The sequence below is a fragment of the Hippocampus bargibanti genome, linkage group LG08 (genome assembly GCF_051943395.1).
Source record: "Hippocampus bargibanti isolate YZ-2025 linkage group LG08, ASM5194339v1, whole genome shotgun sequence".
NCBI classification, from domain to species: domain Eukaryota; kingdom Metazoa; phylum Chordata; class Actinopteri; order Syngnathiformes; family Syngnathidae; genus Hippocampus; species Hippocampus bargibanti.
Genome location: NC_142741.1, coordinates 18,140,612 through 18,154,412, shown reverse-complemented (window position 1 = coordinate 18,154,412; position 13,801 = coordinate 18,140,612). Strand labels below are relative to the sequence as shown.

Genomic DNA, 13,801 nt, shown 5'->3' with positions numbered 1-13,801 from the left:
GGAAAATAGCATCAGCATTGACAACATTTCCGATTGTTTTGATTTTTGAATCGGATATTACGACTTCTCCCTGAATGTCCTTGACTCGTGTCTTAAGAAGGAGCCAAGTTATTTTTTTGTCAAGATATAGTTGTTCATGTTCAGCACTTTGTTACAGCGATGAAAAGGTTTATTCAGCCGTCATCTGTACTCCTTTGAAGGTGTCGGGCGTTTCGCTTCTTATCCAAGAAACTTCGTCAGCAAACTAAAGTCTTACTGGTAGTTTAGGCCCTATACATATATGTCCCTACTCTCCAGACATGGCGGTGCCGGACTCTGCTATGATAGGTCCCTGCTCTCAGGTTGGGGGGAGCAAAGTACTACTCCCTGCAGCCCCACTGATAGTTCCTATTGATCTGACTAACGACTGGCCTGATTGCCCCATTTCGACCGGTATCACCTCATCAGTATTACTAATCCTATGATGCCTAAGCAGGCTATTGTATGAACGATCCAAATTGAACCTCACCCCACCAAACCGGTTTAATGAAGGATTTAGTTGTTTTATGAAAATCGCCTCTTCACAATTTTCATTCTTACAATGTATTGAATAAACTATATTACGTTGTTTTTCATTTGGCAGCCTATCTTTTGGATGCACTAATTTTTGCCTTAAAGTGTTTATCGGTTTGAAATAAGTAGGAATTTTGTGTTGCCAAAGGACTCTTTGTAGTTGTTTACAAACTCCTGCAATGTAAGGTACTGCTACTCCTCTCCTTTTTGTATCTTCAGAATTTTTGGTTTCATTCCCTATTCTTTCTTTCTGACATTTGTTAAATGACCACTGAGGGTACCCAGAGTTTGTGAGTGCTCTCCTGATATGTTTTGACTCCTTTTTTCTACCTTCAACGCTTATTGGTATTAGTTAAGTCCTATGCTGGAGGGTTCTGATAACTCCTAGTTTGTGTTGTAAAGGGTGGTTAGAATCGAAAAGTAAGAATTGGTCAGTGTACGTAGCCTTCCTAAAGACTTCTGTTTTTAGCGCTCTGGCCTCTTTTATAATTACTTTACAATCCAAAAAGGCAATCCAAAAAGGCGAGACTGCTGGCGGACGTTTCTCTGCATGAAAGAACTAAACTTAAACCGGACCACATCTGCCAATTATTGGAAATCTGCCTTAATACTACACATTTTCAATTTAGGGAGAAATTTTACAAATAAATTCATGGTTGTTCTATGGGCTCACCGGTTTCACCCACAGTGAAATTATCCATTCCCGGGTTTCCATAAAATATAGTTTTAGGTCGTTGATGGCTTATGGAAGGACAGTCACCTTCCATAAGGACTGTTGGTAACCTAACCTCTGGTGTGGCTTCTCTTCTTTTTTTCTTTGGAGACTCTTAATCATTTTTGCTGATTAAAAACCTCTTAATTGACACCTGTTGCTTTCTGACTTGTAAGGTCTTACGAAGCTGAGGCATCACATTATCGTTCATCATGTTGATGATTGTCATAGTCTTTTCTGGATGGAACTGTTCGGTAAAAGCCTGCACATCATTCCACTTTGCCAACATTGCCCTCTCCTCCTCGCCCTCAGATGTTCTCGAACCATCCGTTACTGGCTTTAAAATCCTCAATAAGCGCCGAACTTCCAGGTTGGCGTATGGCGATATCGGCGTGAATTAGCCGTGCATTCTCGCATAAAACTCACGCTGTCGCCGGACGCTGCTTTTCGTGATTCCAAATTAACAGAGGTTTTTCAACTTCTTCGATTGCCCGAGACCGTCGCTTTGAGAGCACGGAAACACCTTTTGCAACAGACGCACCTTTGATGGCTTCTCTGTTCCGGAGAATGGGAGCAATGGTAGACTTAGCATAGCCGTGCTCGGCCACTAAATCACACAAACGCACACCTTGTTCGTGTTTTTCAATTATCTCCTTCTTCTCAGTGACAGTGATTTTATTTTGTGTCTTCTTGGGCTGAACACTAGCCTGTGGTGTTTTTTTTTTGGTCCAATCATAGTAATATTTTCAGCAAAAAGCTCCAAGTAGGCGATCGACGTGTGCATTCAATGAGAGGGGGTGTGGAAAGTAGCGCCGGCTGGAGCGCTGTTCGGTCGTGTGTTTCCGCCGAAGATCACTCCGCCAGCCGTGGTGGGTGTGTATTATGAAAATAGTGCTTATTATAAGGTTTAATTTCCATAAATTTAACGTTCTTAAGACGAAAAGTTTGTAAGATAAGGTGTTTTGTAAGTTGAGGTCTCACTGTATATATATATATATATATATATATATATATATATATATATATATATATATATATATATATATATATATATATATATATATATATATATATATATGCCAGAAACAATGCTGTAAATGTCCATCCTTCCATCCATTTTCCACACCACTTCATCCTCATTCAGATCGCAGGGGGTCCTGGAGCCTATCCCAGCCATCTTCAGGCACGAGGCGGGAGACACCCTGAATTGGTTTCCTTTCAATTGTAAGGCACACAGAGACCAACAACCATCCGCACTCACACTCACACCTAGGGACAATTTGGAGTGTTCAATCAAACTGCTATTCATTTTTTTGGAATGTGGGAGGAAGCCGGAGGACCGGGGGAAAACCCATGCAGGCCAGGAGAGAACATGCAAACTCCACACAGAGTGGCCGGAGCTTGATTTAAACTCTTGACCTCTGCACTGTGCAGTCGGCGTGCTAACAGATTTAAAGATGAATAGTTCAAACCAATTTTGACCTTGAATGTTCTTTTAGCATCTCCCGATTTGTTGTGTAAAGAATATCTAACTATATGTCATTAAAAAATGATCAGAGGTGGGCGCATCAGTAAACTTTGCCATTCATCATTCACATGAGGCTGTGCCACGTGTTCGGCATTGTCTACCCAATTATTTTGCCTTTTTCAACGAACCCAAAACAAGTCCATTCGTGAACATTTTTGCTCGTACACATGGGTGCCCTGGATTCTTTCTTTTTAGTACTGTATTGTCTTTTTTTTAAATAATTTTCATCCCTACTCCGCTTACCTTCTTGAGAGAAGACTCTCTAAATTATATAAATATCATTTCAATCCCCTGTAATCACTGAAGGAATGAGTCACATACATTTACTTGCATTATATGAAATTCCATCCATCCCTCCATTAATTTCCATCTGAACTGCTTTTTCCTCACTAGGGTCGCTGAGGTGCTGCAGCCTATCGCAGCCGTCTTCAGGCAATAAGTGGGAGATACCCTGAACCGGTTGCCAACCGATTGCAGGGCACACAGAACGAACACCCATCCATGCACTCACTCACATTTAGGAGCAATTTTGAGTCTTCAAGCAGCCTGTCATCCATGCCTTTGGAATGTGGGAGGAAACTGGATGACTTGGAGAAAACGAATGCAGGCCTGGGGAGAACATGCAATCTCCACACAGGGAGGCTGGAGCTGGAATTGAACACCGTACCTGTGCGATGTGATGTCGATGCGACACACTCAATCACGGGACAACCTGACATTACATTACATTACATTGCAGTTTTAATTGAATATAACAAATACACATCACACGAATTCATGGTTTAATGAGGGGGAGAACTTTTCCCTCCGCCTACTAAAACATTTGTACATTTGCATAGCACCCACAGGAGTCCCTTTTTGTTTCCAAGTACCAATGTGTCCTTCACTGTTATAAAGTATATCAGTGAGAATCAAGATGGTGGATTGTCTCCAGGAGAGATTTTATTATTTATTTTATTAAGTGTTTCTCAGTTTGCAGGCGTCACACGGCCCCCTTCGCCTCGTTTGTACCGTTGCCCTTTAGTGTGTCAAGGATTAGAGCAAGAGGCCTTTATTCGTGACTGCTCGGATCTGTGCTGATCTGCAAAAGGTCACAGATCAATAGCTCAAGATTATCTGTTAATTAGTAACAGAATTTGACAATGATTTGTCCTCAAGGATACGAATTAGCAAATAAAGAGAAGCATCTGTGTGAAAAAGTGCCATGTTCATTGAGATGACACGAGTTTAAATTATGCATAGGTCTGAACAGGCTTGTCAATATGTGCCCTGGGAATGGCTGGTGAGCAGTCCAAGGGGAACTGTACCTCTTGCCAAAAGTGAGCTGAGATATGCTACAGCGCCCTCATAAACCTAATGAGGATACTTGATGTAGAAAACGGATGGATAGATCCACTGTATATTCGCATTATCTCTGGGCAAACAATGTCGCGACAGATTTCGAATCTGATGATGTTGAAAATGATCTCATTGCGCTTTTGCGGCTGAAAAATTGAGGTTTTTCAATTTGAAGTCAAAGAGACATCATCCCAATTGCTTCATGGGAAAAAAAATCTAATAAAAGCTAATTTCGATGTTGCTTCACATTCCCGTGTCACCAATGAACAACCCTTGCTGCGATGAACTTTGCTGGCTCACCGCTAACAGCTCCATCCACTGTGAGACAGTGGCCAAACACATCGCCAGAATGAAAATATAACAAACAAACAAACAAACAAACAAACAAACAAACAAACAAACAAACAAACAAACAAATGTTCATAAACACACAAGCAACACAACTCAATCTTGTTAGAAAAGAATTGAAAGTGGTGATGGTGGCATGGAGATTGGAAGGTAACACATTGATTTCGAGAACAGGCGCTATAGAAACTAATTGGGTGCATGTTTGTTCCAGAAAATGTGTAAACATTCTGTGGTTCTCAAGAGATAGTGGCATTTACAGAGTGACCTTAGGTGGGCATTATTTTAAATCATTGCATGGTCGATTGATTTTATAACTGGCAAAACCACACTGTAACAGGTCAAATAACTAATTATGAAAGCATCAGGACAATGATGGCAATCATGAAGTTACCCAAATGACACGATTTGGGCCCTAAAATGTGATTTCATGCTTCTTTCATTCGTTTTGGATTTTTACACCCTTTCAGTCGGTGCCTTTGATGCATGAAATCCACCAAAAGGCAATTTGAAAGTCTGAAATGAACAAAATATTTCCTTCTCAAAAGAGTACCAAACAGATTTCTCCTGTGACAAGAAGGAAAAAAAGTAGAAAACATTCTACCCAAACATGTGCTTTGTTTGATACTGATGATGATTTGAATTATTCTTTGAATGATACTGACTCATACCTTAAGTACAGTGATACCTCGGCTTACGAATGCTTTAGCTAACGAACTTTTTGCCTTACAAACATGAAATTCGCGACAACCTAATCTTGGCATACGAACTTGTATCCGGCACACGAACCAAACCACACAGCACCACGGTGGCTGGAGGACTAGTTTTCGGTGGATGAACACCAACCCACACGGTTGAACAGCGCCAAAGTGGCTGGCAGACTAGTTTTCCACACCCCCTTTTGCAGACGTGGTTTGTTATTGAGTGGAGTACTTTTACCACTATGGGACAGAAAAAGACCCCACCACAGGCTAGTGTTATGCTGAAGAGGACACAAAAGAAAATTATAGTCGAGCAGAAGGAGATCATCGTAAAACAAGAACGAGATGTGCATTTGTGTGACTTAGCGTCCCAGTACCAGTACGCAAAGTTGACCATTGCTACGTGTGGCTGAGGGTGTTTCTGTGTTGCCAAAGCAACGGTCTCAGGCAATAAAACTTCTGTTGATTTGGATTAACAAAAAGCAGCTCGCTAGAAAAATAATGAGTGAGGGTATTATCGCCAAGAAAGCACGGCAACTTCACTCGGATATCATCAAGAGGACACTACATCAACGACCATCACAAAGGTAAATAAAACATTTTTTTAATACAGGACAGTTTATTTCTTTAATTACTATACAATAGCACATATATTATACATAAAATAAGGTATATTTTGTGTGGTTTTAAGGCTTATTTAGAAGAAAATTATGTTTAATTGGGACCTGCGAACAGATTATTAAAATTTTTATTGGTTTCTTATTGGAAATAAATGTTTGGCAGATGAACGTTTTGCCTGACATACACTTTCTGGGAACCAATTAAGTTCGTAAACTGAGGTTCACTGTACCATATTTTCCGGTATACAAGGCGGACCGGAGTATAAGGCGCACCCTCAAAGAATTTGACAATTGTCTTGCGTATTGAGACCAAAATCTCAAACTTGCAATCTGAATGAATGTCTTTAGAATGGAAGAATATCAAAAGGAAAATAATCCATGAGTCATTGCGCAATCCATGGTGAGGCTCAGCCGGCTGCTGCCTCACCACTCGTCTCTACTTAGTATTTGAAAGGTAAATATGAAAATTCTGCGATTTTGAAAAAAAAATCCAAAAATGGTTAAAGTTAAAGTTAAATGGAAAAGAACGTTAAAGTACAAATCACTAAATAAATATAACTGTTTAATTTATTTTGTCATTTGATGTTTCCATGATGACAGGTGAGGCGCCTCACCTGACTCCCCTGACTGCACGTCACTGCTTCCCTGACATGTTGAAAATGAGAGTCCAAACACAATTCTGGCTTTTTTTTTTTTTGCTTGGAGCCACAGTACCACCTACTGGTGAATTTAAGCTACGGAATGGAGAAAAGATAGCACTATAAAATGTTCATACAATAATTGTGTGGCGACCCCTTCAGGGGAAAAGGCGAAATGAAAAGAAGACTGATTGTCGAGTGGAGCGAGCGCACAATGAAATGATAGATATTGATTTTATGTCATTTAGGCCTGAAAATCCATCAGAATGAGGAGGTTAGACAAATCGGTTGTTCTATTTCTTTTTGCCCAAAAGCTATTCAGAGTAGAAAAAGTCTCCAATAGTAGCCGTCATCTGTACAAAAGTGAAGGTTTCGGACGTTTCGCCTCCTATCCAAGAGGCTTCGTCAGCGAACTAAAGTCTGACTGGTCGTATCGGCCCCATATATATATCCCTAATGTCCAGACCTGGTGGCGCCGGCCACAGCTATGATAGGTTCACTGTACCATATTTTCCGCCGGCCACAGCTATGATAGGTCCCTATCATAGCTGTGGCCGGCGCCACCAGGTCTGGACATTAGGGATATATATATGGGGCCGATACGACCAGTCAGACTTTAGTTCGCTGACGAAGCCTCTTGGATAGGAGGCGAAACGTCCGAAACCTTCACTTTTGTACAGATGACGGCTGAAGAAACCTTCTCATCGATGGACCACTCCTGTACGACTGAGAGCTTACACAGACGTCTCCAATAGTAGTGCAATTTAAGATTTTAATTGTCAGGACCACATACTTTCGTGGCACTGTCGTGCAGATTTGTTATTAATGTATGTTGTTAATAATTATGCAGACATACAGTGGAGGTCCATGGGAAGAACTGTATTTTCCAACAAAGTTGGTAAAAATCGACACCAGAAAATTTCAATGTCATAGTAGATAGGGGAAAAAGTGTCATGTATGGCTTTATATTCTCTATCTAGGACACTATTGAGGTTTGGGTTGTTTCCCAAGCACTCAGATTTAAAATTTCCCCCCCTGCACAGCGCCAAGAAAAATCCAAAGTGGGGGGCAGGGGAATTTGATACGTTTCCACAGCGAGACTGACAGAGCCCCCTCACCCTACCCCCCGTACACATTCTGACTCATTTCTATTTCAGTCCTCTTCTCAATTACACAATGACAAGGACAATTTTCAAACACTTTGTCGAGGTAGCAAGAGAAGCAGGCGTAGAAATCTTCAATCAAGACTCATTGCAAATTGGATCTCATGTAACAGCTCCGATGGCGGGATTAACACGATTTATGGAGATGACTTGTCAAAAGTGTCACAGAACACCGCTTGTGGGATCAAATGGGCGTGACCAATTGCTTCAGTGAAATTATACCCAAGCACCTGGAATCCAACACCCGAGTCACAACATTCCAAGAGCAGCAAAAGTCTTTATTTACAATTTCTGTGCCATCATCACATATACATGTATATTCCTCACAAGTCACAACCCGTGTTATATCCCATCTTATTAAATACAGTCTAGATAACGATGATAGTCATCATAACGACTTTCCCCTGTGGGAGAAATAAAGGCACGTAAGAAGGCGGATGAATATTAAACACCGCTGGTTTACATACAAATAATAATTAAAAGAACGATATAGTAGTAAGATTGACGAGCATTTTTTTTCTCCTAGTGCCAAACTGCATTTATGAAAAAATACAATATTTATTATGAGAGAATTAACGCTCACCATGGCTGCAAATGAACTTGCAGGCTTTGATTTTTCCCTTCCCCACAGTAACCAAGTAACCATCTTGCACAAAAAAAATAGTCTTACCCAAAAGAAACAAACCAAAAACAAAAGCAAAAAATGATTACAATCTCAGGAATGAAGATGAACAACTTGGTCATTTGGCGCTAGGTGAGGCAGGGGCATCATGGATCGTTGTTGTCGGTCTTCAATAGGACCCACAAGTCACATTGGCGTGGGCTGGCCAACTGGAAGACACGGTATAAAAATTTGAAATTGTATCACAAGGCCAGGTGCGGCAATGTCAAATTTGAGAGCGAACCCCAAAAACAAATTGGATGAAAGAAAAGAAGATGGGCAGTAGTACTAACCTTTGAATCGCATGTAGCAGGAGTTACAGTAGAGCTGTTTGTTCCGGATTCGGACTTCCGCCCCGGCTTCCGATCCCCCGAGGACCGACTTGCAGTCGATGCACTGGAAATGAACACAAAGCTGATTGTTCAAACAACATTACATGTCAGCAAATACGTCTGTGTAAGCTCTCAGTCGTACAGGAGTGGTCCATCGATGAGAAGGTTTCTTCAGCCGTCATCTGTACAAATTTGAAGGTTTCGGACGTTTCGCCTCCTATCCAAGAGGCTTTGTCAGCGAACTAAAGTCTGACTGGTCGTATCGGCCCTATTTATATATCCCTAATGTCCAGACATGGCGGCGCCGGACACAGCTATGATAGGTCCCTACTTTCAGGTTGGGGGGAGCAGAGGACCACGCCCTGTGGCCCCACTGATTGTTCCTACATTCCTGACTAACGACTGGCCTATTTGCCCCACTCCCATCGGTATCACCTCATCAGCATTACAAATGTTGCCTAACCTGTTTTGCCTAAGCAGGCTATTGTATGAACGATCCAAATTGAACCTTACCCCACCAGGCCGGTTTAATGAAGGATGTTGTTGTTTTATAAGAATCGCTTCTTTTACCGCCCTTTACAACCATCTATGTTCTTTCGCTGAGATTTTAACCTCATTGTCGTCAAATGAGTGGTTGCTAGCTTTTAGGTGCAAATGTACTGCCGATTGAGGCCCACTTGTATTATCCCTGCGATGTTGATAAAGTATTTTTCTTTTTCTTCTTTGAGAATTTGTTGAGTCTCCCCAATGTACTGCTCTTTACAATTTTCATTCTTACAATGCAATCCCCTCCCGGCGTCTCGGGAGGGGAAAGCAGTGCACCACTAACACTGTGTACAGTGAGGGTGGGGCGCTGCTGACTTCGACTCGAGACGTCGTGAACCGGTGGGCAGAGTACTTCGAAGACCTCCTCAACTCCACCAACACGCCTTCCTTGGAGGAAGCAGTGTCTGGGGACTCCGAGGTGGGCCCTCCGATCCTTGTGACTGAAGTCACCGAGGTGATTAAAAAGCTCCTCGGTGGCAAGGCCCCGGGGGTGGATGAGATCCGACCGGAGTTCCTAAAGGCTCTGGATGTTGTGGGGCTGTCCTGGCTGACACGCCTCTGCAACATTGCGTGGTCATCGGGGAGAGTGCCTCTGGATTGGCAGACCGGGGTGGTGGTCCCCCTTTTTAAAAAGGGGGACCGGAGGGTGTGTTCCAACTACAGAGGGATCACACTCCTCAGCCTCCCTGGAAAGGTCTATTCAGGGGTCCTAGAGGGGCGGGTCCGTCGGAAAGGCGAGCCTCAGATTGAGGAGGAACAGTGTGGTTTTCGTCCCAGCCGCGGAACAGTGGACCAGCTCTACACCCTTAGCAGGGTCCTCGAGGGCGCATGGGAATTCGCCCAACCACTCTACATGTGTTTTGTAGACTTGGAGAAAGCGTTTGACCGTGTCCCTCGTGGAGTTCTGTGGAGGGTACTTCGGGAGTATGGGGTACAGGAGCGGCTGATACGGGCCGTTCGGTCCCTATATGACCGATGTCAGAGTCTGGTTCGCATTGCCGGCAGTAAGTCGGAACCGTTTCCAGTGAGGGTTGGGCTCCGCCAAGGCTGCCCTTTGTCACCGATTCTGTTCATAACCTTTATGGACAGAATTTCTAGGCGCAGCCGAAGCGTTGAAGGTTTCCGTTTTGGTAGCCTCAGTATAGCATCTCTGCTTTTTGCAGATGATGTTGTACTGTTGGGGCCTTCAAGTGGAGCTCTCCAACTCTCGCTGGAGCGTTTCGCAGCCGAATGTGAAGCGGCTGGGATCTATGGTCACGAGCTATGGGTTGTGTCCGAAAGAACGAGATCCCGGATGCAAGCGGCCGAAATGAGCTTTCTCCGTCGGGTGTCCGGGCTCTCCCTTAGAGATAAGGTGAGAAGCTCGGTCATCCGGGAGGGGCTCAAAGTCGAGCCGCTTCTCCTCCACATCGAGAGGAGTCAGATGAGGTGGCTCGGGCATCTGATTAGGATGCCCCCGGGACGTCTCCCTCGTGAGGTGTTCCGGGCATGCCCCACTGGCAGGAGACCCCGGGGACGACCCAGAACACGCTGGAGAGACTATGTCTCCCAGCTGGCATGGGAACGCCTCGGGATCCGCCAGGACGAGCTGGAAGAAGTGGCTGGGGAGAGGGAAGTCTGGGCTTCCCTACTGAAGCTGCTGCCCCCGCGACCCGACCCCGGATAAGCAGCAGAAGATGGATGGATGGATGGACAATGCAAGTACAACGTTAAGGCAAAAATTAGTGCATCCAAAAGATAGGCTACCAAATGAAAAACAAAGTAATGTAGTTTATTCAATACATTGAGTGGCGAAGAGACTAACTAACCTAACCAAGTGGTTCACACCCATTGTGGGAGCAAGGAAAGGGGCCTTGACTGATTATTATATAAAGAGGGTTGTGGGGCGACTACACCCAATCCCCTACGTTCTGGCGGGACGAGTCCTGGGCACTTAGCCTTCCGGTGAGACCCCTCTTGCTTCCTCGCTGGCTGGTGGGCCACATCAGGGGTCAAAAATCCCCCGGCGTTCCCCCCTTACACCACTAAGAGACGTCCCACCATACAAGGTCCTCTCGCGCATGAGCTTTTTGTAGAAATCATCATCCTCATCATCGTCATCACAATAAAATACAAAGTAATATTCAACATATACAGTAGTAATGCATTTGGTAATATTGATCCCTTAATGGTTAGGTTCAGCAACGGGTGAATTTATTTTTTTGAAATGTCGGACAGGTTGTAAAAGCAAGAATGATAACAAAAATAAAACAAACAAACACAAATGAAACGCGAGATGAGGTTTGGTGAATTAAGGTGGAAACAAATATTTGGTTACTTGAAATAATGCTGATCATTGATGTCAATCAAGTGAAAATGGCAATCAGGACTAATGTTGAAATGTACTGAGGGACTTTCAAAAGAAGTTCTCACCTTAAAACAGGTCAAATGATAACAGAGCCCAAGGGACTCGATGATCATGGCTGCTCCTTTTCCCAGCGCCGTGTCACACAAGGTGCAAACTTTCTTACCGCTCACTGACCTGCACCACACAACGCACAGCTTGGATATACGGAAGCACACATGCTCAAAAAGCACGTCCATAGGGAAGATATTTGAACCCTTTCAGGGACAGCGGTCACGACAGTGGATAGCTTGTCAAGTGATCAAGCGACATGTGCAGCGATGAGTGCATGAAAGGGTCAACTTTACAAATGGAGTGGAGGTGCCTTTTAAACTTGATGATAAACTTTCTCTATCAAAAACAAAAACTAAAAAAAAACCACTTGCAAGCTTTCAAGTGCCTGACCCCCCAAAAATAGGCGGCGTTCTTCGCAACAAAACACTGAAGCTTTAGCCAGCACTCCCATTCAAGCTCCACCATTGCATCGGTTCAGACCCAGCAGACCACCAAAGCCCAGTCTACCTGCTGCGCTGCTGCCGACCACCTGTGTCAGGACCAGGTTCTGAAGAAGTGGTGGGAGACACTGACGATTGTCGAGACCAAGGGGTCGTTCCCGCCGCCGGGCCCCGGAAGGAGGCGGGCAGGGTGCTCGCTCCTGACCGCACCTCCGGGGGCCCGCCACCGAACAGGGGAGCGCTGCCATAGATGGCAGAGTGAGGTCTGGAGTAGTTTGGAATGTAAGAATCGCTCCTTGGGGTCCAGGATGAACGCCAGGAGTTGAAGGGTTTATCCATGTGGTCAAGCGAGCCGCCCCTACAAAGCCAAGCCCACACCCAATTTTGCCAGTTAGCCCCAGCGCTGAAACCCACAACCCGCACACCTTGCGAGACCACACCAGCATCACCGGCAACCAGGGCGCATGGTTGACATACCTGCGTGTTGATGGCAGGTCGTCGTGACCAGAGGTGGTGGCGGATCGTTGGCGGATCCAGCTGCTGTCCGTCAGCAAGTTAGTTTTCTTCCTCATGTCGCTCAGAAGCTGCTGGCGTTGGAGCTCCGCCTGCGATGGCGGCTGTGCAAACTTTGCGTCAATCGCATCACCGCCCATCACTGCTCTCAAGGAACAAAAAGCCAGACAACAGATGAATTGCATCCCGCACCAACATTGCGAACATGATCACGTTATTTTTTGTCATTTCTTGACATGTCACATCTGATCTACTAATACGGTCAGCAGAAATCTTCTTAGCATTTGCTGTGCTCGATCAAAAAAGTGTTCATGTGTGTCCATGCTGTTTTCACTTCATTCTAAAGATATGAAAGCATCCTGAATGCCGATACTGAGATTTGTAAATCAGATTAAATCAAGTTCATCATTTTTGATTTGGATGGCCTGATTCGCATGCAGATTGGAATGTTTCGATGAGTGGCCGATCAGAGGCAGAGATTGCCGACCTCTCTCAGACTCCCTGTATCTTTTGTCAATGAGGATATTCCTCCTCTGCTTTTCCAGCTCGCATGCGGCCCTTTGACCGTGTGCCACTTTGTCGCGTGTGCTCTTGGCCATCTCCTCCAGTGACCAGTGGGCCATGCCGGATGCATATACAAACACATCTATGGCGGCGGTGCACAGGTGGGGTTTACGTGTGCCACACTGGCTCAGTGGAGTCTATTAAAAGGTCACAGAATTTGGCATAATTCTTAAGTCTATTTCACTCACCTCTGCTCGGAAGTCCTACTTCATTCTGAAGTGATTTAGCCCTGTAAAAACAAACAATTAAACATTTTTTTATGTTACATTTTATTGTAACTCGTCTTAAATGGCCCCTGTTAAAATTGCCTTGTTTGCCAACTATCAATGACATGATTTTTTGTTTACATTGAGGTTTGATGCTGGGTCCAATTCTAACTTTGTGTCTCTGTGCCTTTTGCAACTTTTCTCAGAATTTATTCTGTTACATTTTTGAAATTTTGTTTTATAGTTTGCTTGTTTGTTTTTCTATGGATTTTACACTACAGTGATACCACAGCTTACAAAAGCATTAGCTGACGAACTCATCGCCTTCGAAACATTAAATTCACAAGAAAATAATCTTGGCATACAAACTAGTTTTCGGCAGACGAACCCACCACACAGCGCCATGTTGGCTGGCGGACTAGTTTAAGGAGGATGAACACAAACCACATGGTCGAACAACCCCTTTGAGTGCAGACATGGTTTGCTATCGAGTGGAGTACTTTTGCTACTATGGGACCGAAAAAGACCCCATCACAGGTTAGTG

The 13,801-nt window shown here is 44.2% G+C and overlaps 1 protein-coding gene across 1 annotated transcript in view; it reads right to left on the bottom strand.

The window, feature by feature from the left end:
* Positions 1-7,854: 7,854 nt before the first annotated feature.
* lmo7a (LIM domain 7a) overlaps positions 7,855-13,801 on the bottom strand; it is a 78,879-nt gene continuing 72,932 nt past the window's right edge. Inside the window, 7 exon segments of the mRNA XM_089002256.1 lie at positions 7,855-8,428; positions 8,552-8,654; positions 11,549-11,657; positions 12,042-12,332; positions 12,452-12,629; positions 12,975-13,133; positions 13,240-13,280. Of these exon segments, the coding sequence (XP_088858382.1) occupies positions 8,406-8,428; positions 8,552-8,654; positions 11,549-11,657; positions 12,042-12,332; positions 12,452-12,629; positions 12,975-13,133; positions 13,240-13,280 (904 nt within the window). The 3' untranslated portion in view covers positions 7,855-8,405.